At 60.6% G+C, this 21,980-nt stretch overlaps 1 protein-coding gene across 10 annotated transcripts in view; it reads left to right on the plus strand.

Annotated features, from left to right (window-relative positions):
- The window catches only part of HDAC7 (histone deacetylase 7), a 38,494-nt gene extending 17,482 nt beyond the window's left edge, over positions 1-21,012 (plus strand). For 9 of the 10 annotated variants that reach the window (XM_072798201.1, XM_072798199.1, XM_072798192.1 and 6 more), the window contains exons 3-26: positions 3,364-3,548; positions 3,686-3,776; positions 4,075-4,186; positions 5,214-5,329; positions 5,536-5,661; positions 5,970-6,061; positions 6,254-6,364; positions 6,515-6,695; positions 6,926-7,122; positions 7,369-7,542; positions 8,649-8,868; positions 10,391-10,524; positions 10,690-10,810; positions 11,061-11,110; positions 12,323-12,430; positions 13,691-13,746; positions 13,897-13,984; positions 15,034-15,153; positions 15,377-15,474; positions 16,853-16,971; positions 17,619-17,752; positions 17,989-18,073; positions 19,485-19,623; positions 19,782-21,012. In XM_072798201.1, coding sequence (XP_072654302.1) covers positions 3,411-3,548; positions 3,686-3,776; positions 4,075-4,186; positions 5,214-5,329; positions 5,536-5,661; positions 5,970-6,061; positions 6,254-6,364; positions 6,515-6,695; positions 6,926-7,122; positions 7,369-7,542; positions 8,649-8,868; positions 10,391-10,524; positions 10,690-10,810; positions 11,061-11,110; positions 12,323-12,430; positions 13,691-13,746; positions 13,897-13,984; positions 15,034-15,153; positions 15,377-15,474; positions 16,853-16,971; positions 17,619-17,752; positions 17,989-18,073; positions 19,485-19,623; positions 19,782-19,827 — 2,856 coding nt within the window. In that variant the 5' untranslated portion in view covers positions 3,364-3,410 and the 3' untranslated portion in view covers positions 19,828-21,012. The remainder of the gene's footprint in view (positions 1-3,363; positions 3,549-3,685; positions 3,777-4,074; positions 4,187-5,213; positions 5,330-5,535; positions 5,662-5,969; positions 6,062-6,253; positions 6,365-6,514; positions 6,696-6,925; positions 7,123-7,368; positions 7,543-8,648; positions 8,869-10,390; positions 10,525-10,689; positions 10,811-11,060; positions 11,111-12,322; positions 12,431-13,690; positions 13,747-13,896; positions 13,985-15,033; positions 15,154-15,376; positions 15,475-16,852; positions 16,972-17,618; positions 17,753-17,988; positions 18,074-19,484; positions 19,624-19,781) is intronic. The other variant, XM_072798194.1, reaches the window with a different exon arrangement.
- The last annotated feature ends 968 nt before the right edge of the window (positions 21,013-21,980 follow it).

Here is a 21,980-nt window from a genome sequence, read left to right on the forward strand (position 1 = left end):
GAGCCCATGGTGGGGAGTGCCACATGAGGCTGCAGAGGACATGGGAAGGGCAAGGAGCTGAGGGGCGAGAGAAGCAGGGTAGCCAGCTGATGGGTCCGAGGGTTGGGAGGTCGGGGTTCCATGCAGGGGGTGTGGTGAGGAGTGGGGTAAGAGGGGGCACCTCTGGGTCTTGGCTGGTCCCACTGCTGGGGAGCACAACAGGAAAAGGAAAGGCAGGATGCTCTTCTTGTCCTTGCTGGCTGCAGTGAAACAGGAAGGCAAGTAGGAAGCTGAAGTTTACACTCAGACCCCCGCCTCGCATCAGGCTCTGGGCGAGGCGCCTGCTTCTTGTCTGTTGGCTGCAGTCCTCAGCCGGGCCCTGCAAAGTGGGCACGGCAGCCCTCGCAGGTGGAAATGCCCCCTGCTGCCCAGGTGGGAGGGGAAGGACCCCTCCCCCTCGTTCTCTCCGTGCCCCTCGCCTCCTCTGCTGATGGGCTGCGCTGGGACTTCGGCTGCAGCCTGGTTCAGGACGTGCCGGCGGGGCTGGGGCTGGAGTGGCTCACGGCTGCCCCTCTTTAACCCCTGCCGGTGTCCACGGAGGGCCTGCTGGCTGCCTGGCGCCTAACGGTTAGGTATGGCAGGGAGAAGCGAAGGCCTGCACCCTCTTTGCGTCACTCCTGGTTGTCCAAAAGCTTATAGGAAGGTTGGGGAGATAGGACACACCAATAAAAAGGGAAACCGGAGTAGAACCCAGAATGTAACCAGTGCCAAGGGAGGGCACAACAGAAATATTAAATTCACACCTGTTGTCGTCATGTAGTCCTCCTACACGTGTAATAACCAAAAAAAAAAAAAAGAAAGAAAAAAGAAAAGAAAAGAAATTGGAAAAAGAAACACTGATGAACCTCCTCTCTGTGCCAGGACACCTTCCTGGGCATTTTAGAGGGGGACGGATACAGCGACTGATTCATTGATTCAACCAGTATTTACTCAGTTCTTGTCACGTGCCAGGTACTGTTCTAGGTGCTGGGATAGTGAGAAATGTACAAACCAAGTTCCTGCCCTTGGAGCTGAACTGCGGTACCTGCCCATGCTGGGCTTACAGGGCACCGACCTGCCAGCGGGATTGGAATCCAGAGGCAGGAGGGACGCGGGGCCGTGGGCCGAGTGCAGGGAAGAGGGAAGATTGGTAGGAAGGGTAGGATATAGAAAAGTAGAATCCGAGTGCCCAGGACGGTCCCGCTGGCGGGGGGTGGGGGTGGGGGTGGGGAGTGGGTCATGGAGTAAAAGCTCACAGGTAAGTAAAAGGTATGTGGGCTTGTGACGGGATAGGAGCTGGTGGCAGAGACGAAGGGCTGTCTTCAGATGTAGGAGACAAAGAGAAGCTGGCTTAGCACCAGGGAGGGGAGACCCCCAAATGCTAAATGATCCCAAGCTGTGTTCTCTGGGGTGCCAGCGGGGCTCCTCCCAAATTCTTGGCAGCCTTGTGCTCTGGAGGCCGTGGCGCCCCGTGCTCAGAGGGAGGGATGAGGCCTCTCACTCTGTGTCAGGCTAAAGCAGCTAGCACCGTGTGCTGTGGCCTGCTTTGGGGTCTCTGAAGTCCCTCTTACATCGTCAGGAGAGTTACCCCAGGAAGCCAGGACACCTAAGACCCTTAGGTGGGAGATCTAAGATCCTTCCTGGCAGGAGTGTGTTAAGGGAGTGTGTTATCAGAGGTCTGGATTCAAGTGGAATGAGAATCCGGGTTCCCCGGGTGGATGCACGAACGAGGGGTGGGGACGTGGAAGCCGTGTGTCGCCTGCTGCAGGGCTCATCTGGGGGCACAGCCGTCCCCTCTGGCCTCTTGATATCTGGAGAGTCGTGTGGGTACCTCCCTGCGCGGCTCCTCTCTTGTCTCTATCTCACGATCAGAGAATGTTAGAACGGATGCCCCTTAGCAGCAGCCCACTGCAGACCCCTCTTCCTTTGTCCAGTGAGAACCCCCCATGAGGGGTGGTGACTTCCTGAACGTCCATGGGAAAATGGAGGCAGAGCACTGGCCTTGGCAGGACCAGAACCCATGCTCACTGTGCCTCTCGCCTGGCGGCTTTGGAGAGGTCCCTTCCGCTGAGCCTCAGTTTCCACATTTGGGGTAATGGAGTAGCGATAACCACCTCCCAGGGCCTATGGGGGTTTCAGGGTGAAAGGGCTTTGCAGACGTGCCTGCACCTGTGCTTGCATTTAAGGTAACGGGGAGTAACGGTTGAATTGGGCCCGGAGACTGTTCTCTGGCTCCCCGGCTGGTGCTCCATCACGGTGCCTTCTGGCCGCCCTGAGCCTTGGGTGCAGAGGCAGCCTGTGGCTGCCCTGACGGGGGGTGCCTAGCGTTGTTGGATGAGCTGAAGGAGGCCTCTCCGGAAAGGTTTCCCCAGTTGGGTGCTCTGTCCTAGGGCACCTGCTCTCACCCCCACTGCTTCCCCTTCTCCACGATAATGGCCCTGCAGACACTCTACCTCCGAGCATCTCCAGCTGCTCCATCCAGCCTGCCCAGCTGGCTGTGTGGGCATAGAACCCGGTCTGGTGGCTAGTTATAAATAGCTCCTGCCCCCACGGCCTTGGGAAGGTACTCCTGGGTGTGGGTGCAGGACACTCGAGAAGAGGCGGCTGAGCTTGAGGGAACCCGGAGCAGGCCCCCAGGGCACAGGGGCAGTGAGCTGTGCAGGGCTGTGCAGGCTCAGGGTGGTGGGCCAGGGCTGGCTGTAGGTTTAAGGAACTGTCTCTCTTTTTAAAAAGTTTTTATTTATTTATTCATGAGAGACACAGACACAGGCAGAGACAGAAGCAGAGGGAGGAGCAGGCTCCGTGTGGGGAGCCTGATGCGGGGCTGGATGCAGGATCCCGGGATCACGCCCTGAGCCCAAGGCAGACCCCCAACTGCTCAGCCACCCGGGTGTCCCAAGGAACTCTCTTCATCCTGTGGCCTAGGATTGAGTATGGGAGGGTGGCCACTGGGAGAGCCCCTGAGGCCCTCTGGGGTTGGAGGCTGAACAAAGGGGACTGCTTGCCGGGGGGATGGCTGTCTTTGAGCGTGGTTCATTAGGGGACGGCCTGGCCATATTCACTCCAGCGGAGAAGGGAAGGAGATGGCGGGGCCTAGAATGTTCCCCCATAGGGCTTGCAGCCCATCACCGTATCCTCCCAGCTCCCGCCCTGGAGAGGCAACACGTTTAGTGGAAAAGCAGTGCTCGGAGTCAGAAGGCGCCGTTCGGGCACTACCTCCGAACATGGTACATGACCACGTGGTTACATGACCTCCTTCCACCTGTAAAAGGGAACCAGACTCCCCTACCTCGTGCGTACAGGTGGCCCAGCGGGCCTCACCGTGCCCTCTCTGTGCACCCGTAGGCCTCCCCAGGCCCCGTGCAGACACGCCAGGCCCTCAGCCCCAGCCCATGGACCTGCGGGTGGGCCAGCGGCCCCCGGTGGAGCCCCCGCCCGAGCCCGCGCTGTTGGCCCTGCAGCATCCCCAGCGCCTGCACCACCACCTGTTCTTCGCAGGCCTGCAGCAGCGCTCAGCGGAGCCCATGAGGGTAAAGTCAGAGCTCCCCGCACACGAGGCGGCCTCGAGCTCAGCCCCCAGCCCCCCGCCCTCCCTCCAGCCTCCCGAGACCCTCAGCTCAGTCTCCAACTCCTTGCCCCTTCCCTGGGCGGCCGGCCCTGCCCACAGCTCCCCATGGACACGCCGGGGCCCCAGCTGCAGGTGGGGCGGCAGGACCAAGAGCTGCGGCAGCTTCTCAATAAAGACAAGAGCAAGCGAAGTAAGGATGGAGGCCTCCCGGGCCTGGTGTCCCCGGCCTGGCCGCGTGGGCGCGCGGGGGCGGGGGTGGGAGCCACGCAGGCCTGGGCCTCCCTGTGCTCGCTGGGCTCTGCTTGTGAATGGGGGGGGGGGGTCTGGAGGCTTCGAGGAAGGGGGTGGGGCCTCAGGCTTGGCTCTTGCCTGGAATTTCAGGGGTGGATGGGCAATGGGCAGACAGTGTGCCAGGGAGGCCGCCGTCCGCCCACCCCCAGCCCACTCAGGATTTTCTCCTCCGCCCTCCCGCCCGCCTCCCCCCATAGGTGCCGTAGCCAGCAGCGTGGTCAAGCAGAAGCTGGCAGAGGTGATTCTTAAGAAACAGCAGGCAGCCCTAGAGAGAACAGTCCATCCCAGTAGCCCCAGCATTCCCTACAGGTAACACTCTGCTGTCTTGTGTCCCTGCCATGCCCCCTCCTCCCGAAGTGTCAACCAGTGAGCCCTCATACTTGCTCCCTCTGCCTCCCAGCTGCCCGTCACCAGACCCTTACCCCTCACCTCTAACTGTAATGCTGCCCCAGGCCCTCTCCTCCCACCTGACACCTGCCTCCTTTTCTCCTGTGACTCTCTCCGCACCCCACCTGAAGCCCATCCTAGCTGCCCACCCTGCCACAGCCATACTACGCTTGCTTGCTGCTTCCTATATGAGTCCCTTGTCTCTCTTTCTTTTATTTTTTATTTTTTTAAAAGATTTTATTTATTTATTCATGAGAGACAGAGAGAGAGAGAGGCAGAGACACAGGCAGAGGGAGAAGCAGGCTCCATGCAGGGAGCCTGACGTGGGACTCGATCCCAGGTCTCCAGGATCGGGCCCTGGGGCTGAAGGCGGCGCTAAACCGCGGAGCCACCTGGGCTGCCCTCTCTCTTCCTTTTAAAAGATTTTATTTATTCATGAGAAACACACAGAGAAAGAGAGGCAGAGACACAGGCAGAGGGAGAAGCAGGCTCCCTGCAGGGAGCCTGATGCGGGACTCGATCCCGGGACCCTGGGATCACAGCCTGAGCCAAAGGCAGACTGGACCCCTGGGCCACCCAGGTCCTATCCCTTCTCTCTTTATGACTTCCCCTGAGCACAAAAATATCCTGATCCCTAGAGTAGTTTCCTCCCACAGGAGACAGAGGCCCCAGGGTGACTGGCCCTCACCCCAACCCTGGGACCGTGGCTCCCATGCCTGGATCAGAGGCCTGCACTGCAGGCTGCCGGGATGGGGGGTGGCCCGGTGCTGCCACCTGGAGATGGCCCCTATTCTTGCGGCCGCACGCACAACCCCTGGCCCTGTCAGCTGCTGCCTCCCCTAGCAGGTCCTGGGGGCCCATGCTCAGAAAGGGCCCTTGCAGAGCCCTTGGCTGCCAGGCCTCTGGGCGTCCCTGCCCCACTGAAGCCGGCTTGGCCTTAACTCCACAGAACTCTCGAGCCCTTGGAGACGGAAGGAGCTGCTCGCTCTATGCTCAGCAGCTTTCTGCCTCCTGTGCCCAGCCTCCCCAATGACCCCCCGGAGCACTTCCCTCTCCGAAAGACAGGTGAGTGGGACAGGCAGGTGGAGGCGTTCCGGGGGTGGGGGTTAGAGGGGCAGGACATGGGTGGGGAGTGTGGACGGTCGGAGAGGGCAGCAGAAGGTCGGCCCACAGTGCTTGTCTCCCTGACCCTGCCTTCTCTTGCCTTAACTCGGAGGTGAGCAGGAGGGAGGAGGGTGGTGTGGGGCCAAGTAACGCTGGTGCTCCCGCAGTCTCTGAGCCCAACCTGAAGCTGCGCTACAAGCCCAAGAAGTCCCTGGAACGGAGGAAGAATCCGCTGCTCAGAAAGGAGAGCGCCCCGCCCAGTCTCCGGCGGCGGCCCGCAGAGACCCTGGGTGGTAAGGGGCCGCAGGGTGGGCGGAGGTGGCCCTGGTGTCCCTCTGGGTCAGGTCCCGCCCGCACAGGGCTGCAGTGCGTGGTTCCAGAGGATGTGTCCTACACGCTTGCGGGGGCACCGAGTTGGGGCTGCAAGCCAGCCCCTGCTCCGCTGGCTACCCTGACGTCTGCCCAGAAGAAGGGGCACCTTAACAATGTGCCCAAAGGCGCTGGAGGCTAGCGGCGGCCTGCCTGCTTCCTGCTGTCCTGGGAAGGGGGACTGGCCCTGTTCTCCGGGCCCTGGGCCCTGACTGCGCATCCCCGCCCCCAGACTCCTCCCCGAGCAGCAGCAGCACGCCAGCGTCAGGCTGCAGTTCCCCTAATGACAGCGAGCATGGCCCCAACCCCGTCCTGGGCTCCGAGGTAAGGCCACGCCAGGCTGGGCTCTGCGGGGGCAGTTCTGAGGCTCAGCCTTCCTCACAGCGAGCAGCCCTCACCGAGCTGGGGCCGCAGGGTGTGGGCAGCCTGGACCTGAGCCTCCTGGGGCTTCTGGGGAAGGCAGGCCCAGGGGTAGAGGTCTGGGACCAGTGACCCCTGCCCTGCTCCCCATGGCAGGCGCTCTTGGGCCAGCGGCTGCGGCTGCAGGAGACCTCTCTGGCCCCGTTCGCCTTGCCGACAGTGTCCTTGCTGCCCGCAATCACGCTGGGGCTGCCCGCCCCTGCCAGGGTGAGTGGCTGAGGCGCCCTCCCCCACTGCGAGCCCCCAGCTTCTGTCGCTCCCTCCTCCTCCCCCCTCCCCCCAGCATCTCCACTGCTCTCTGCGGGGGGGATCGTCCCCCCCCCATGCCCACCGTGACTCCTTCCTGCCTCTCCGCAGGCTGATGCTGACCGCAGGACCCATCCGACTCTGGGCCCTCGGGGGCCGGTCCTGGGGGGCCCCCATGCTCCCCTCTTCCTGCCCCATGGCTTGGAGCCCGAGGCTGGGGGCGCCTTGCCCTCTCGACTGCAGCCCATTCTCCTCTTGGATCCCTCCGTTTCTCACACCCCTCTGCTGACGGGTGAGTTCCAGGGCTTCTCCAGGGGAGGGGCTGGTCCCTGCATCCTGCTCAGGGCCCAGCTGGGGAAGGGGCCTCCGGCCCCTTGTGCAGCGCCCCATCCTGCGCGTCTCCCTGCTGAGCCCCTGCCCCTCTTCTCCCCACCCCGACCGCCACTCCCCCCTGCCTCTGCTGCCTTCCATTCCTCCCTTTGGTTCCCTCCTTATGCCCCACCCCCACCCCGTTCTTTCCAGTGCCCGGGCTTGGGCCCCTGCCCTTCCACTTTGCCCAGTCCCTACTGACCACCGAGCGGCTCTCTGGGTCGGGCCTCCACCGGCCACTAAGCCGGACCCGCTCAGAGCCCCTGCCCCCAAGCGCCACCGCCCCCCCACCGCTGGGCCCCCTGCAGCCCCGCCTGGACCGGCTCAAACCGCACGTCCAGCTGATCAAGGTGAGGGGAACTGGCTAGGGGAGGTGATGAGGGGTTGCTTCAGTGGGGCCCTAGGGAATGAAAGAAGGGGAGGCTTAGGAAGGGCTGGGACTTGGAGGGCCAGAGAGAGTATATGGCTCCTGAGGGCCAAGAGCTGCGTGGCCGCTCAAGTCCCAGCAAGATGAGTGGCCACCCAGCCCAGGCCACCAGGGCCCGCCACACCCTGCCTTCCAGCCTGGCTTCTCAGTGGGCATCTCCCCTCCCCAGAGGCCAGCCAAGCCAAGTGAGAAGCCCCGACTGCGGCAGATACCCTCCGCTGAGGACCTGGAGACAGATGGTGGGGGAGTGGTGTCAGTGGGGGATGACGGCCTGGAACACAGGGAGTCAAGCCATGGGCAGCACGACACCAGAGGCCCGGCTGCTCTCCAGCAGCACCAGCAGGTAGGGCGGTGCCCGCGTCCCTGGGAGGGTGTAGTCGGGAGACTCTGGGACCTGGCATAGATGGAAGGGGCGGAGCTAGGTTATCGGTGCAGGAGACAACTCTGGGACCCATGGTTGTCCTTCCAGAGCCACACCAAGGTGCAGACACACACGTACCCATGCACACGGGTGCATACATATGCTTACACCCTCTGGCAGCCTGCCAGTCTCAGCGCGGGGAGCCACGTCCCTTGTCCAGTGGTGAGGCTGGCCTTTCACAGAGCGGTGCACATCCCTGCCCTAGTACCTCTCCCCTGTGACTGGTTGTACCGTGTCCAAGAAGGGGGCCGGGACAGGAAATGGGGCAGAGCCAGGCACCAATGCTTCAGCCAAGGTGCTCTCACAGTGTGAGTCAGGCCGTGGGGTATGAGTTTGCGAGGGCTGCTGTAACAAGTACTACAGACCAGGTGCCGAAAATGCAGGAAATTTTCTCCAGCTTCTGGAGGCTAGAAGGTGGACACCGGGGTTAGTTCTTTCCGAGAGCTCTTCCGGGCCTCTCTCTTCGGCTGTAGATGGCTATTTTCTCCCTGTGTCCTCACATCATCTTCCCCCTATGCCTGCCTGTGTCCAACTTTTCCCTTTTTATAAGGACAAAAGTCGTATCGGATGGAGGCGCACCCTAATGACCTCATTTTAACTTGATTACCTCTGTAACCACCTGTCTCCAAATAAGGTCACATTCTGAGGTACTGGGGCAGGGCTCAGGACTTTGTTGAATAGGAAGTGGCGGGGACACAACTCAGCCCATGGCACGTGGCAACAGTCCACACGTGTGCAGTGGCTCACGCAGGTCCCTGTGTCCCTGGGCAGTTGGCCCGAGGCCCTTTACCTGGGTTCTGGCTTTGGAGTCCCAAGGGTCCAAAGAACTCTAGTGGCACAGGGTGGTCATTCTGGGGCGGTGCCGAGGGTTCCGAGATCAAAAGCCAAAGCCCAGCCAGGAGGCAGGGCTAGAAGCATCCTGGAATCTCTCCCGGAAGGGGCCTGCCTGGAGGTTTCCAAGGTCTTGGGCAGAAGCACATGGAGCAGAATCCGGAGTTCTGGAGACTGAGGCCCCTTGCGTTCCTCAGGTGTTCCTGTGGGAGCAGCAGCGACTGGCTGGACGGCTCCCCCGGGGGGGAACTGGGGACTCTGTGCTGCTTCCCCTGGCCCAGGGCAGTCACCGGCCCTTGTCCAGGGCTCAGTCGTCCCCGGCTGCGCCTGCCTCCCTGCCGACTCCAGAGCCCGCCAGTCAGGCCCGTGTCCTGCCCAGCTCAGAAACACCTGCCAGGACCCTGCCGTTCACCACAGGTAAGGCCTAGATCAGAGTGAGGCTGGACAAGGCTGGGAGCACACGGGGGCCCGGGCACAAGTCCGTGTCGTGTCATGACGCCCCTCAGGACGTTCTCAGAGGCTATGGAGCGCTCTCTTGGCCCTGTTAGATCCGCGTGGCATCCACAGCGCAGGCCGAGTGGGTGGTCGTCCTCGTTTTGCAGACGAGGAGACCTGGGTTCGGGAAACCAAGGTGACAGGCTCACGGTCAAAGAGCAAGCTGCCGGTGGAGCCAGGTTAAGAACCCGCATCCCTTGACAACTAGTTCAGACCTTTAAAAATACTTATTACGGCTGTTCTGTTTGCAAAAAAAAAAAAGAGCTCCAGAGCATTTTCAAAACATTGAAAAATACAGACGTACCTAAGAATAAAATAAAAATCACCAGCCAGCATCCCACCACCCCGGGCAGCCTCTCCTGAAGCTGCTGTAGTTCAGCGCCACCTTCGTCCCCGCTGTACACAGATACTGTACGCACGCTTGTGTGTTGTGCCCCACTTTGTTCTGTGAGATGTTACAGGTGCATCATGATACAATTAACCTTTATTTATTTTTTTATTTTTTTAAAGATTTAATTTATTCATGAGAGACACAGAAAGAGAGGCAGAGACATAGGCAGAGGGAGAAGCAGGCTCCATGCAGGGAGCCCGATGTGGGACTCGATCCTGGGACTCCGGGATCACAACCGGAGCCAAAGGCAGACACTCAACTGCTGAGCCACAATTAACCTTTAAAAGCAAGATTTTCGTAGCGTTTCATCACAGTATTTTATTTATTTATTCTTTTGAAGATTTGTTACGGGGTTGAACAGCTAGGTGGTTACTGATTTTTTTTCTTCCTGGTGTGAATTCACTTGTTCCTAAATCTTCACTCGTTCCCTGGCATTGTTTCCGAGGGCTGCTCTTAAGGAGTGGCATCCCTGGGTCAAGTGATGTGAGCATTTTGAAGATCCCAATGTCCCGAGGCGTGCTGACAGAGACCCACCCGCCTGCGCAGGGCCCTCTAGGCGTCCCGCTGGTCGGGCTGAAACAGTCACTTCCCCAAAACTGCATCTGTCTTGTCACATGGCCCCAGGTCACTGTGGGCTTCCCAGCTCTTGGTTTGGGGGTTTCTGAGGAATTCTCTCTCTTCTCACTGCCTGTTGGCAGCCTGTCTGGGTCATGACATCCAGGGTGAGACCCCGTTAGGCTGTGAGCTCTTGAGGTCTTGGTAGCCATCCCGAGTCATGCGAGGAGGGCCAGTGTGGCAGGAAGGCAGGGGCTGTATGGCAGCAGTGTTGGCTGGGGCATGTGGGGTGGGGAGATGCTGAGGCTGCCCGGGTAAGAGGCTGGGGTGTGTGGTATGAAGGGCCGAGGGGCAGGATGGGGTATGCAGCACTGTGTGTGTGTGTGGGGGGGGGGGTTCAGGTCAGCCTGTACGTGGGTGTGAGTGTGTGCAGCCATGCAATGGAGGGGAGGTGCCGGGGCTTCCCCGGGCCTGGGCCCTGAGCTGGGCTCTCGGCAGGGTTGGTCTACGACTCGGTGATGCTGAAGCACCAGTGTTCCTGCGGGGACAACAGCAGGCACCCGGAGCACGCGGGCCGCATCCAGAGCATCTGGTCCCGGCTGCAGGAGCGGGGCCTCCGGAGCCAGTGCGAGGTGAGGATGCAGGGTGGGGGCTGCGCAACTGGACGAGGCAGGCGTGTAATGGAAGGAAGGGGGTGGGAGGCCCCGGAGCCAGTGTGAGCGGCGGGCCCGGCGGGTGGTGGTCACGGCGGGGAGGCGGCGAGCAGGGGCTCAGGAGCTCTGCGCACCCTCCCTCAGTGTCTCCGGGGCCGGAAGGCCTCCCTGGAGGAGCTGCAGTCGGTGCACTCGGAGCGGCACGTGCTCCTCTACGGCACCAACCCGCTTAGTCGCCTCAAACTGGACAACGGGAAGCTGGCAGGTAGGAGCCCAGGGGCGCCTGGGACCTGCACTTGTCCCCTGACCCACCCAGTCCACCCGTGCCCTGTGTTCTCTTGTCCTGGCTCCGCGCAGCCTGTCCCTCCAGCATCCTGGGTGTCCCCACCCCGCCCTGGTCCCCCTGCTGTCCCCCACCCTGTGCACCCGCCTCCAGCCCTCTTCAGGGCTCTCTGCTCCCAGGCAGGCCGGGGCCGAGGGGCTTCAGCTCACACACACTGGGCCTCTCCCCACAGGGCTCCTGGCACAGCGGATGTTTGTGATGCTGCCGTGTGGTGGGGTAGGGGTAAGTGTGCCCGGGGGGTCTTGAGCGGCCATTGCCATGGGTTCTCGGAGCTTCCCCCTTCTGTTCTCCCAGGCCCGGCCCCTACCTGCTTGTTCTTGTGGTCCTGCCAGACCCACTGGGCCAGGGGCCCTCCCCTAATGCTCCTCTGCCGGCTAGAAGCTCCCTATGGACAGGTGTGTCCTCCACCCATCAGTGTCTCCTGAGTGGGGGGCCCTTTGGCTTGCACCTAGAAGGTGTTTGGTAAATGCTGAGTGAGGCTCAAGGAGCAGGGGATCGTCTCCCTTCGTAAGACCCTGGTGGTGGTCGGGATCCGTCCTTCCTCACACGCCGGCCTGGCCTCCGGGGCTGTGGGGGTGCCTCCAGTGTCCTCGGTGACCCAGGCCGTTCTCTCCCCCAGCCCGGCGTCCCCTCGTCCCCGTTCAGTCTGCTTAGGGGGCTCCCTGCCTCCTCTGGTGGTGCCCCTGCCAGGAGTGTGGGGGCAGGGGACGGAGGCCTAGTTTTGGAGGGAAGTGGGAGCCGTAGCTGGGGGGCTGTTTGGGAGCCAGTCAGTGCCCTGTTCACAACTTCCCATTTCTTGCCACTTTCTGATTTTTCCAACTGTTGTTGCTTCTGTTTTCTCCTCCCTCCTCTCCCTCTGTCTCTCTCTCTCTCTCTCTTTCTCCAGCCTCTTGCGACTCTCTCTGCCTTCCTCGCCTCTCTTGGTCCGCCTCGCCCTCCCCATCTCCCCATCATGCCCCCCGGCCCCTCCCTAGCCTTGAGGCCCAGGGACTGGGTTTGGGGGGCCTCCCAGCCTGGGCTAGGGGCCCTGAGTGGAAGACAGTGGTGCAGACGGCCCCTCGAGCTCCGACCGTCCCGCAGGGCCTGAGCAGAGTCAGCTGGGGCTTAAAACCCCCTCCCGGTCCAAACCCCAAGTCCCGCCCAGGTAACGCCATGCCCCCTCCTCTGACCGGGGAGGCAGGCGCGATGCTGCCGGCAGAGTGCTGGCCACATACGGGCTGGTGATATGGACTGAAGCTGGGAAGGAGAAGTCATGCTGGGATTGGGGGACACAGGAGGCCTTGCCTTTGGGTGGTGGGGCACTGGGGAGGCAGCACTGTCTGCCCAGCTCCCTGCCCCTGGGGTCCTGGCCGTGGGGTGGGCACCGCCCAAGTGGGCCCTGGCTCCTGTGGGGCGGGCCTCGGATGATGCAGGCCCTGACTCTGGCCCCCACAGGTGGATACCGATACCATTTGGAATGAGCTGCACTCCTCCAACGCAGCCCGCTGGGCCGCCGGCAGCGTCACCGACCTCGCCTTCAAAGTAGCTTCCCGTGAGCTAAAGGTAGGAGGTTGGAGTGGAAAGTGGGTAAGCCACAGAGGACGTAGCAGGACGCGGGGCAGAGGGGAAGGCCAGACCCAGAGCCCTAGGCCTCTCGCTCCTCCTGCCTGGATATCCCCACAGGGTTTTGGAAGGGAAATTGAGAGCTCTGGGGACCAAGCTGAGACTCGAACCTTTATGCTTGTCCTGGTGCTGTTGGGTAGGGAGTCAAGCTACTGGTCTGTAAGAGAGCCAGGGTCCTGATTATTCAGGATCACTTAACACACAGACCTGCTGTGTGACCACTGGGAGGCTGCACAGCATCTCTGGACTTTTGTCCATTGGCAGATTGGTCCTTGGCAATCCTGAGGTCTTTCTCGTTTTGTTTTTAAAAGATTTTATTTATTTATTCATGAGAGACACAGAGAGAGAGGCAGAGACACAGGCAGAGGGAGAAGCAGGCTCCCTGCAGGGGGCCCGTTGCGGGACTCGATCCCGGGACCCTAGGATCACGACCTGAGCCAAGGGCAGATGCTCAACCACCCAGGTGTCCTTTTATTTATTTATTTTTTTAAGATTTTATTTATGGCAATCCCAAAGTTTTATAGCTAGGGTTGGTGCCTGTGCGTGTTTGCTCTGGGCTGAGCGCCTTACAGGGGCTTGTGCTGAGGCCCGCACCCCGCACTGTTGAAGTTGAAGAGCTCACAGCCCAGGGTGCTCACCTGTTCAGCGTCCTGGCTCCTCCTCGGGGATGGGGAGGGGGGCATGCAATCCAGAGCTCAGTGCTGAGCTTTAAGGTCGGGCTTCACCCCTTTACAAGTGAGCAGCTTCCCATAGTTATTTCACTTGCCCAAGCTTCAGATTTCTCCTCAGCTGTGAACCGGAGACAGTCACGTCTGTCTTCTGGAGGTGTTGTGAGGACTAGATGACATTTAGCTCAGAGAGATGTCAGGATGAAGTCCTGCGTTTATAGAGTGCCGGGGCCCCGTGCCGGCCGTGTAGCTTTTACCCAACAAATAGTAGCTGTTGGTATGAAGTGATAAGAGGCAGGACACTCCCGGGTGGGGGGTTTGTGTTCATGGCCAGCCTAAAAGCAGAGGATGTGCGGCCTGGGGGGCCAAGCCCCGGGGCGCCTCAGATCCAGCCTGGCCAGGTTCAGAGCTGCAGACAGCTAGTGTCCTATGGCCTCTACTCAAGGGATGAGCCTGGGATTGTGGGCAGCTTCATGGAGATGTGGGTCCAGGTGCGGGCCGTTTGGCTGACAAGCATTCTTTCTGTTTCCAGAATGGTTTTGCTGTGGTTCGGCCCCCAGGACACCATGCAGACCATTCCACGGCCATGTAAGGCCGGGGGGAGGCTTGGATGGGTGTGAGATGGGGGGCATTCCCCCTCCGTCCCCTGAGCCCTCTGGGGCTAGGAGGCTGGAGAGGTGGAGACATGAGGTGGGGTAGCGGGGATGGGCTCTCAGAGCCTCTCTCTCCTCCTCCCAGGGGCTTCTGCTTCTTCAACTCCGTGGCCATCGCCTGCCGGCAGCTTCAACAACAGGGCAAGGCCAGCAAGATCCTTATCATGGACTGGGTAGGTCCCGGTTCCTAGCCCCTTCGAATCCGAGAGCCCAGTGGAAAGAGCCCTGAGCCTGGCATCGGAGGGTCTGGCTTCCTGTTTCTAGTTCCACGTTAGCCTCCTGAGCCTCCACTTCCCTCTGTAAAATGAGGGCGAAGATAAGCCCCACATGGGGGGGGCTGCCGGGAGGCCCTCAACCATCACAGACTCCCACAGCAGGAGAGCCTTTCGAATGCTCTTCGGCCTCCACTGGCTTCTTCCTGCGGATATCATAATTGCCACATGTCCCGTCCAATCCCAGTAGTAGCCGGTAACCTCAGCGTGTCCCCAGTCACGTCCAGACACGGCCGTTTGACCTGCGATGTGTTTGATTCTAACTGTAGCCTGGTTTCCGATGAGGAATGTGAGCTCAGAGAGGTTAAGTATCTCGCACATAGCCACACATCTCATAACTCCCGAGACTGGGATTTGAACCCACTTAGCTCTGGAGTCCATGGATCTAACCAAGCCGTAGCACTCTGCACCAACATCTGTAAATGGGGCGTTCCTCTGCAGAGGTTGAAGACAGCGGAGGAACTCTCCACACTTGTGCCCACGCACCATCCTGTGACTTATTACCAAGTGTCGGGCCACAGCTCTTCCTAGGGGCAGGCCTGGGCCTCATGGACCCGCCCCTCCGTAAGCAAGCTGGCTTTCTGGTCACGGGCACCACTCTATGACCTTGGACAAGACACAGTGGCGGAGGTCCCTGGCACGCGTCGTCCTGGACTCTTCTGTCTTGTGCCATACATTTCTTGCTCCCGCTGGCTGGCCGGCCCTTGGCAGGCCTCCTTCCCCCTTCAAGGGCCTCAGGGGATCTCCGCCCATGTCCAGGGTTGTGCACACACATGTGCACACTTGGAGAGGCTGAGGCCCAGACTTGGGAGCCCTTAACAGCGGTCCTTACTCCTGGTCTCGGGACCCGACCCTCAGAAGAGGGCCCCTCAGAACCCTTCCGGCCTGCACCTGTCTCCGTCCGTGTGCTTTCAGGACTTCCCTGACCCTTCGTCCCTCTCCCCGCACAGGACGTTCACCACGGCAACGGCACCCAGCAGACCTTCTACCAAGACCCCAGTGTGCTCTACATCTCCCTGCATCGCCATGATGATGGCAACTTCTTCCCCGGCAGCGGGGCCGTGGATGAGGTAACGACACGCTCCCTTCCAGCCCCGTTGACTCTCCCTCATGGCCCTGCCTCTGCCACAACTAGCTGTGGGACCCTGGGCAGGTTGGTTAGCCTCTCTGACCCTTCGTTTCTCCATCTGGAAGTGAAGAGGCCAGATGGGCTGGTCTCGCCACACCGGCATCCCGGGATTCCTCTCCTGGGACTCTGCCCTCATCTTCTCTCCCTTGCTTCCTCTTTTCCAGGTGGGAGCGGGTAGTGGTGAGGGCTTCAATGTCAACGTGGCCTGGGCAGGAGGTCTGGACCCCCCGATGGGGGATCCTGAGTACCTGGCCGCCTTCAGGTAAGGCTCTGGGTGCCCAGAGGAGGTCTCCCAGCGAGGCTACCCTTCCGTGCCCCTTTGCCCAATGGCACCAGGCCGGAGGTGATTGCTGCCTTGGCAAACTGTCCTCATCCAGTTACTGGACATCGTAAGCCAGTCCTGGGGCGGGCCTTCCAGGCTGAGACGAAAGGAAAAGCCCTGCTATACTGGCCACTAAGAGCCTCCAGTCCCCATGAGAAGACAGGAAACACAGAATGAAAAAGTCAAGGGTGCCTTATAAAGTCACATGTTACCAAGAGCCAGTGCTGAACTGAGTGCTGGAGGGTAGTCAGGGTGGGGGGAGCCTAGCTGCCACATTCAGGCAAGAAAGCTGCCTGGAGGAGGTGGGCTTTGTACAGCAGATAGGGAGCTGAAACTGTGGAGAAAGAAAGCAGGTGCTGTTGATATTGGAAGAGTTGCTTAAGAAATGGCATTCTAGGGCGGCCCAGGTGGCTCAGCGGTTTAGCGCTGCCTTCGGGAGGGCCTGATCCTGGAGCCCCGGGATCGAGTCCCACGTCAGGCTCCCTGCATGGAGCCTGCTTCTCCCTCTGCCTGTGTCTCTGCACTTTCTCTCCGTCTTTCATTAATAAATAAAAAAAAGAAAAAAAAGAAAGAAATGGCATTCTAGAAGAGGGGCTTTGGGCTCAGTTTAGGAGCTCTTATATGTTTCACTCTGGGGCACCCCATTTGGGAGAAGAGAACCCTGGAAGTGGGTCTCAAATACTTCTCTGGAAATACTCTCCGTGAGAGCTAATTCTGTAGGAGCCCTGGACTGGGCTTCCTAGCATCTGTGTACCCCAAGCCCAGGGCTTTGAAACACATCAAAATGAACCCCAGAGTTGGGTGAGGGATGGTGGGAGGCAGCTGAGGGGGATGGCAGGGGCAGAGGATGAAAGAATGGATCTGGATGGCCCAGGACCTCAGGAGAGTCAGCTCGCAGGTGGCGAGGGGTGAGGTGCGGTCAACTCAGTCCAAAGTGGGTAGCAGCTGAGTACCAGTGGTTTCCGGTCCCTGAGGCTTCGTGATCTGCTCCCACTGTGGCGCTGCCCAGTGCCCCCCAGGCACCCCTACCAGTGCCCCCCTACACACACACACTTTCCTTCCCTTTGGTGCCCCATCCTTGATTCCTTCCTGCCTTTTGCCATTGAAGAGCTCTGGGTGGCCGAGTCCTTAGGCTGTGCTAGGGATATGGGTGGCCAGCCAGGTCAAGGAGGTTAGAGGGATCCATTTATCCTGCTGGGCGATCGGGTGTCTTGGGGTCCTAAGAGCAGGGTACCCACAGTAAATCTGGTGGGGAGGGGCCTCTGCCCCTGGCAGCCCTGCACAGAGTGATGAGCCCCCGCATCTGGCACCCTCACAGGATGGTCGTGATGCCCATCGCCCGAGAGTTCTCTCCGGACCTGGTCCTGGTGTCAGCTGGGTTCGATGCTGCCGAGGGTCACCCAGCCCCACTGGGTGGCTACCATGTTTCCGCTAAGTGTAAGGAGAGCCCAGCCTGGGGGGAGATGGAGGGAAGGAGGGGTAGGCCGGGAGGGGAGGCACTGCCAAGTCCAGCGGAAGGTGGCAATGGCCGGCCCAGGGTCACAAGGACTGGCGTGTGGCAGCTGGCCCTGGCATTCCCTGGGCCCTCCTAGCTGAGCCTTACCCAGAACCCTTTGCATGACCAGGGCAGTCACCATGGGAGGCCTCAGCTACCATCTGGGGACTAAGTCTGGTGGCCAAAAAGCTCAGCCGTAGGGCCCTTCTCTCCCCCCCACAAACACCCCAGTTGTGCCATTCCCGGCTGGGTTGGCAGCTTCCCCTGGGGGAGGATGGGGAGGAGCAGTGTTCTTAGAACAGAGGGACTCGCTCAGCCTGCTGGGCCCCAGGGCAAGATGGTGAGGCTTAGTGGAAGACTGGCGGGAGTCCAAGCCCTGGCTTCTCGTCCGGCCCTGCCACTTAGTAGCTGTGGGCCTGGTGCAAGTCCCTTAAGCTCTGCAGGCCTTGACTGGGGCATAGGATAGGTTTTACCCAGGAGTCCACGTGAAAGCCCTTGAAGCGGTAGAGGTGTATGCATCTGATCATTATTTATAAAGGAGGACGCCCTCCACCCTGCCTCTCCTGTTCCTCCCCACCGAACCGTCTAGGTTTTGGGTACATGACGCAGCAGCTGATGAGCTTGGCGGGCGGTGCGGTGGTGCTGGCCTTGGAAGGTGGCCACGACCTCACAGCCATCTGTGACGCTTCTGAGGCCTGTGTGGCTGCTCTTCTGGGCAACAAGGTAAGCTGCCCCCCAGCCCCCGCATCTGTGCATCTGTAGGGCAGGGGTGGCAGGCCTAGAACGAGGGGGACCAACGGGGTGCCCCTTTCCCAGGTCAGATCTAGGATCCGGGTTTCCAGCCTTAGGCAGAGCCAGGAGCACATGAGTATTTGTGCCTGGAAAGCCAGGGCCCTTGGCGGTGGGAGAGAGCTGGGCCTGTGCGTCCCTACGGGCTGATAGGCTGTTTTCTATTGTAGGTGGATCCCCTCTCAGAAGAGGGCTGGAAACAGAAACCCAACCTCAACGCCATCCGCTCTTTGGAAGCCGTGATCCGGGTGCACAGTGAGTACAGAGAGAGGGCACCCACTGACCCCAGACTTGGGAGAACCTCCAGGGGCTACTGCCCTCAGTAACCCGGGCCCCATGGCCTCCAGTGCCCACCAGGCGGGGGGCTCCACTGCTGTGCAGCAGTGGGCTTCCTCTGAATCACCCCCACAGTAATGGCGGGACTTCCTCCCTCTCCATGTTGGGTACTCCTGGAGCCCTCCGGGTGGATCCAGTGAGGACCATCAGTCCATCAGGGGGGACCCCCTGCCTCCTCAAGGCAGGACCGGCCTCCCATCCCCAACCTCAGCCCTAGGCCAGGGCCAGGCTGGAGCAATAGACCTTTTGCCAAAAGCGCTGGATCCTAGTTTGACCCTCAGTCCTGTCCATGGGGATCTTGAGAGCTTTGCCTGCTTTGGGGGCTTAGAATAACCCTACATTTGGGGGTGCCTGGGTGGCTTCATCGGTTCAGCATTCAACTCTTGATTTTGGCCCAGGTCTGGCCTCAGGGTCATGAGTTGAAGCCTTGCATTGGGCTCTGTGCCCAGTGTGGAGTCCACTTAAAAATAAATAAATAACCCTACATATGGAAAGCATTTTGAATTTTCACCTTTAACCTCCATGGAGCACTTAATGTAAAGACCCACGTTCACTGCTAGGGATGCAAAAACGAATGAAGTCGATTTCCCCACATCCAGGGCCAGTAGGGGAAGTGTGCATAACAATAAAGATGCTCCACTTTGCGTGGAGTCTTCACCCCGGGACCAGGCTCTGGGCTGGGCATGTCCTGTGGACGTTATGTGCCTACAACAGTAGGCAGGATGGTCATGTCCATGGCTAGCGGGGGTGGTGGAAGCCCAGGGCAGGTAGGTGACTTGCTGGTGGCTCCACAGAGCAGCCGTGGTGGCAGTCAGCTCTGTGCCATGTCCCTCCCACGTCCCACACTGTCCTGTCCTATGTGTTGGGCTGAGCATCACGTGGGGGCTGTGCATGAGTGACACCCTGTGTTCCAGGAGGCTGGGGCTCGGGATCTGTGAGGTGGTCTGAGATAGACTCCATCTAGGGAAGAGTGAGCTCTACTGGTGCTCTTAGGGACCCCATGCTGTGGGAATGGGTCAGAGGTGGGCTCTCGCCCGCAGGCGTAGGAGAGTGGCTCGGGCACCTGCTGGGGCCTCTTCGTAGCCCCACCGGGTCTGGTCTGCTCACCCTGTCAGGGCTGCGGGGGGCCAAGTGAGGGAAAGTGTTATGTTGAGGGTAGAGGCAAGGGAGAGCGCTGACCCCAAACTGAGGATACGCCCATACGCCCACTGACGGGGGGCCCTTGGCCTTGAGAGGTCCAGCCTCGTATCATCAGTCTAGGATGCGCGGTGTGGCAGGGTGGAGGGGCTTGTTTCTCTAACCCTTTCTGACTCTCGGCTTCTTGGCCCAGGTAAATACTGGGGCTGCATGCAGCGCCTGGCTTCCTGTCCAGACTCCTGGGTGCCCAGGGTGCCAGGGGCCGACACAGAAGAAGTGGAGGCAGTGACCGCACTGGCATCCCTGTCCGTGGGCATCCTGGCTGAAGAGCGGTAATGCCCGGCCCCCGGCCCACACAGCCTCTCCACCCCTCGGACCCTCCCTACCTGATGACCCCAGATCCCAGCACGGCCACCCCAGCCTTCCCCGGCTTCCCGGCATGCAGCCCCCGGCCCTCCAGCATCCCCACCCTTGTGTCTCCCTCCTCCAGGCCCCCGGAACAGCTGGTGGAGGAGGAAGAGCCTATGAATCTCTAAGGCTTCACAACGGATTTGCCTGCCCACCCCTGCCCTTCGGACCTGGTTCTCCTCTAGCCTCTGGCAACAGTACCCAGTCCCCGGGTCTACAGAGGGCCTTCGGGCAGGTAGTTGGGGCCAGAGCACAGCCCCTTGCCAGTCACCCCAAGGAGCCTGAGCAGGGCCCTGCATCTAGGATAGGGACCAAAGAGGACCCGGGGAGGAGGCCAGCTGGGCAGCCAGCCCCACCTCAGTAGGGCTCTCTCAAGAACAGAGTCGACCCCTTTGGGGTCCAGGCCCCTGGCTGGGCCCCATCCCTCAGGACTGCACAGAGGAGGACTAGCTCGGTCGGGCCCACCGATAACCACTATTCTTCATGGCTCCGTAGACCCTGGGCTTTGCACACGGCCCCAGGCTCCACGCAGAAATGTGAACTTGGCCTCAGCCAGGGTGGCCCTCCCTAGGCTCTGAGGGCTGAGCTGGAGTATGGGGGCGGGGGGAGGGAGGGGGAAGTCAGGGAGTCCCTTACCCCTGAGTGCAGGGGCATCCCTCTTGCCTGCTTCCTCAGATGACTCTGGAAGCTTCCCCCCCCCGCCCACTCCCCCCCCCCACCCCCGCCACTGGGCAGGGAGACAAAGCTCCTTCCGAGAGAGCAGTGGTCGGCAGGCCTCCCATCGGGTCCCAGCCCCTGCCACAGGCCCCCCTCCATCAGCCATCTCAGTGCCCTGGCGGAGCCGACAGGTGCTCTGGGAGTTCCGTGCTTCCTGAGCCGATGGTGCCAAACTCTTCATCTCCCCTCAGCGGCACAGTGTGACCGCCAGGGGCCCCTCGGTCACCGCCCCCCTCCGTGAGCCCTCTCTCTTTCTGGGGTCTCCCTCACCCAGCTCTCACTCCTGCCCCACATAGGACTAGCCTGGCTGAGGGGAAAGGGGTGGGAGAGTGGATGCAAGACACAGGGGAGGGGAGGCTGCCCTGGCAAAGTCTTCAAGGCTTCTGGGGTCCTGGCCTGGGGCCAAGAAGGAAAGTGTTTGTGTGCGTGTGAGAGAGAGTGTGAGAGTGTGTGTGTGTGTGTGTGTGTGTGTGTGTGTGTCTTCCCCAGGACCACCATACCCTGTGTATGTATGCATGTTTTTGTAAAAAAGAAAAAAAAATAAGAAAAAAAAAAGGAAAAAAAATCTGAACAATAAATGTTTTATTTGCTTTAAAGATGCCTGTGAAAGGGCCTCTGGGGAGGAGGGGTGTTCGGTGGGTGAACAGCTGTACCTCGTGCGCACGCGTCTCGTTTACTGTGGGAAAGGGCCCAGCCCCCCTCCAGCCCCCCTTCCAGCTCCCCCCCTCCGTGGCAGCTCCCTTGCAGAAAGAATCCCTTCTGAACACACCCTGGCCGTCCCCACTTGCCCCACCTGGGGGTAATAGAGCGGCAGCCGCTTTGGGCTGAGTCCAGAGAGAGCAGGCCTGCCGAGAGGGTGGGATGGAGACGCGCAACCTGGAAGGCATCCCCCGAGGGTGGTGAATCCGACCTACCTGGGTTCAGGTCCCAGCTGGGAGCTCAGGTAAGTCACGTCACCTCCTGGGACCTCTGTTTATCAGCTAAAGGCTCCAGAAATAGACTCTGTTATGGCCCCTTCCTGCTCAAATGCATCATGACTTCCTAACATATAATGAGCCTAGAAGAGACGATGCATGAGGCAACAGGCCGGGACAAGCTCCTCCAATCACCGGAGAGGAAGGTGCCAGGCTGCCGGGGCCTGTCTTTACAGTTCTGAGCCAGCCAGGCTTCTCCGACCGGCAGGAAGAGCAGCTTCATCACCTCAGACCTCGCCCCAAGCCCACGGCCTAGGAGACTATGAAGGGGAACAGGTTCAGCTCCCTTCCCGTCTGTCCTGGCCTCTTGGGTGACTGACACGAAATGCCACTGGTGGTGCTGAGGCTGTGCCTCTGCCTCTGGGCATGCCCCCGACCCCTGGCTGGGGTGAGCTGAGAGCCAGGCTACTGGGCTCCCTGATGCCAAGAGGGGCCAGAGGGAGAGGGCCTCCAGCCCCTGGGGCAGTGGTCCCTCCTCTGCCCTCCAGGGCACCAGTGAGCTACGGAGATGGGTTTCCCGAGGCAGCTAGAGACCCACCACCACCACCCTTCCTGCTTCCCGCTCCCCCAGCACCCCCAACCCCCACCCC

Source organism: Canis lupus, chromosome 25 (assembly GCF_048164855.1).
Source record: "Canis lupus baileyi chromosome 25, mCanLup2.hap1, whole genome shotgun sequence".
NCBI classification, from domain to species: domain Eukaryota; kingdom Metazoa; phylum Chordata; class Mammalia; order Carnivora; family Canidae; genus Canis; species Canis lupus.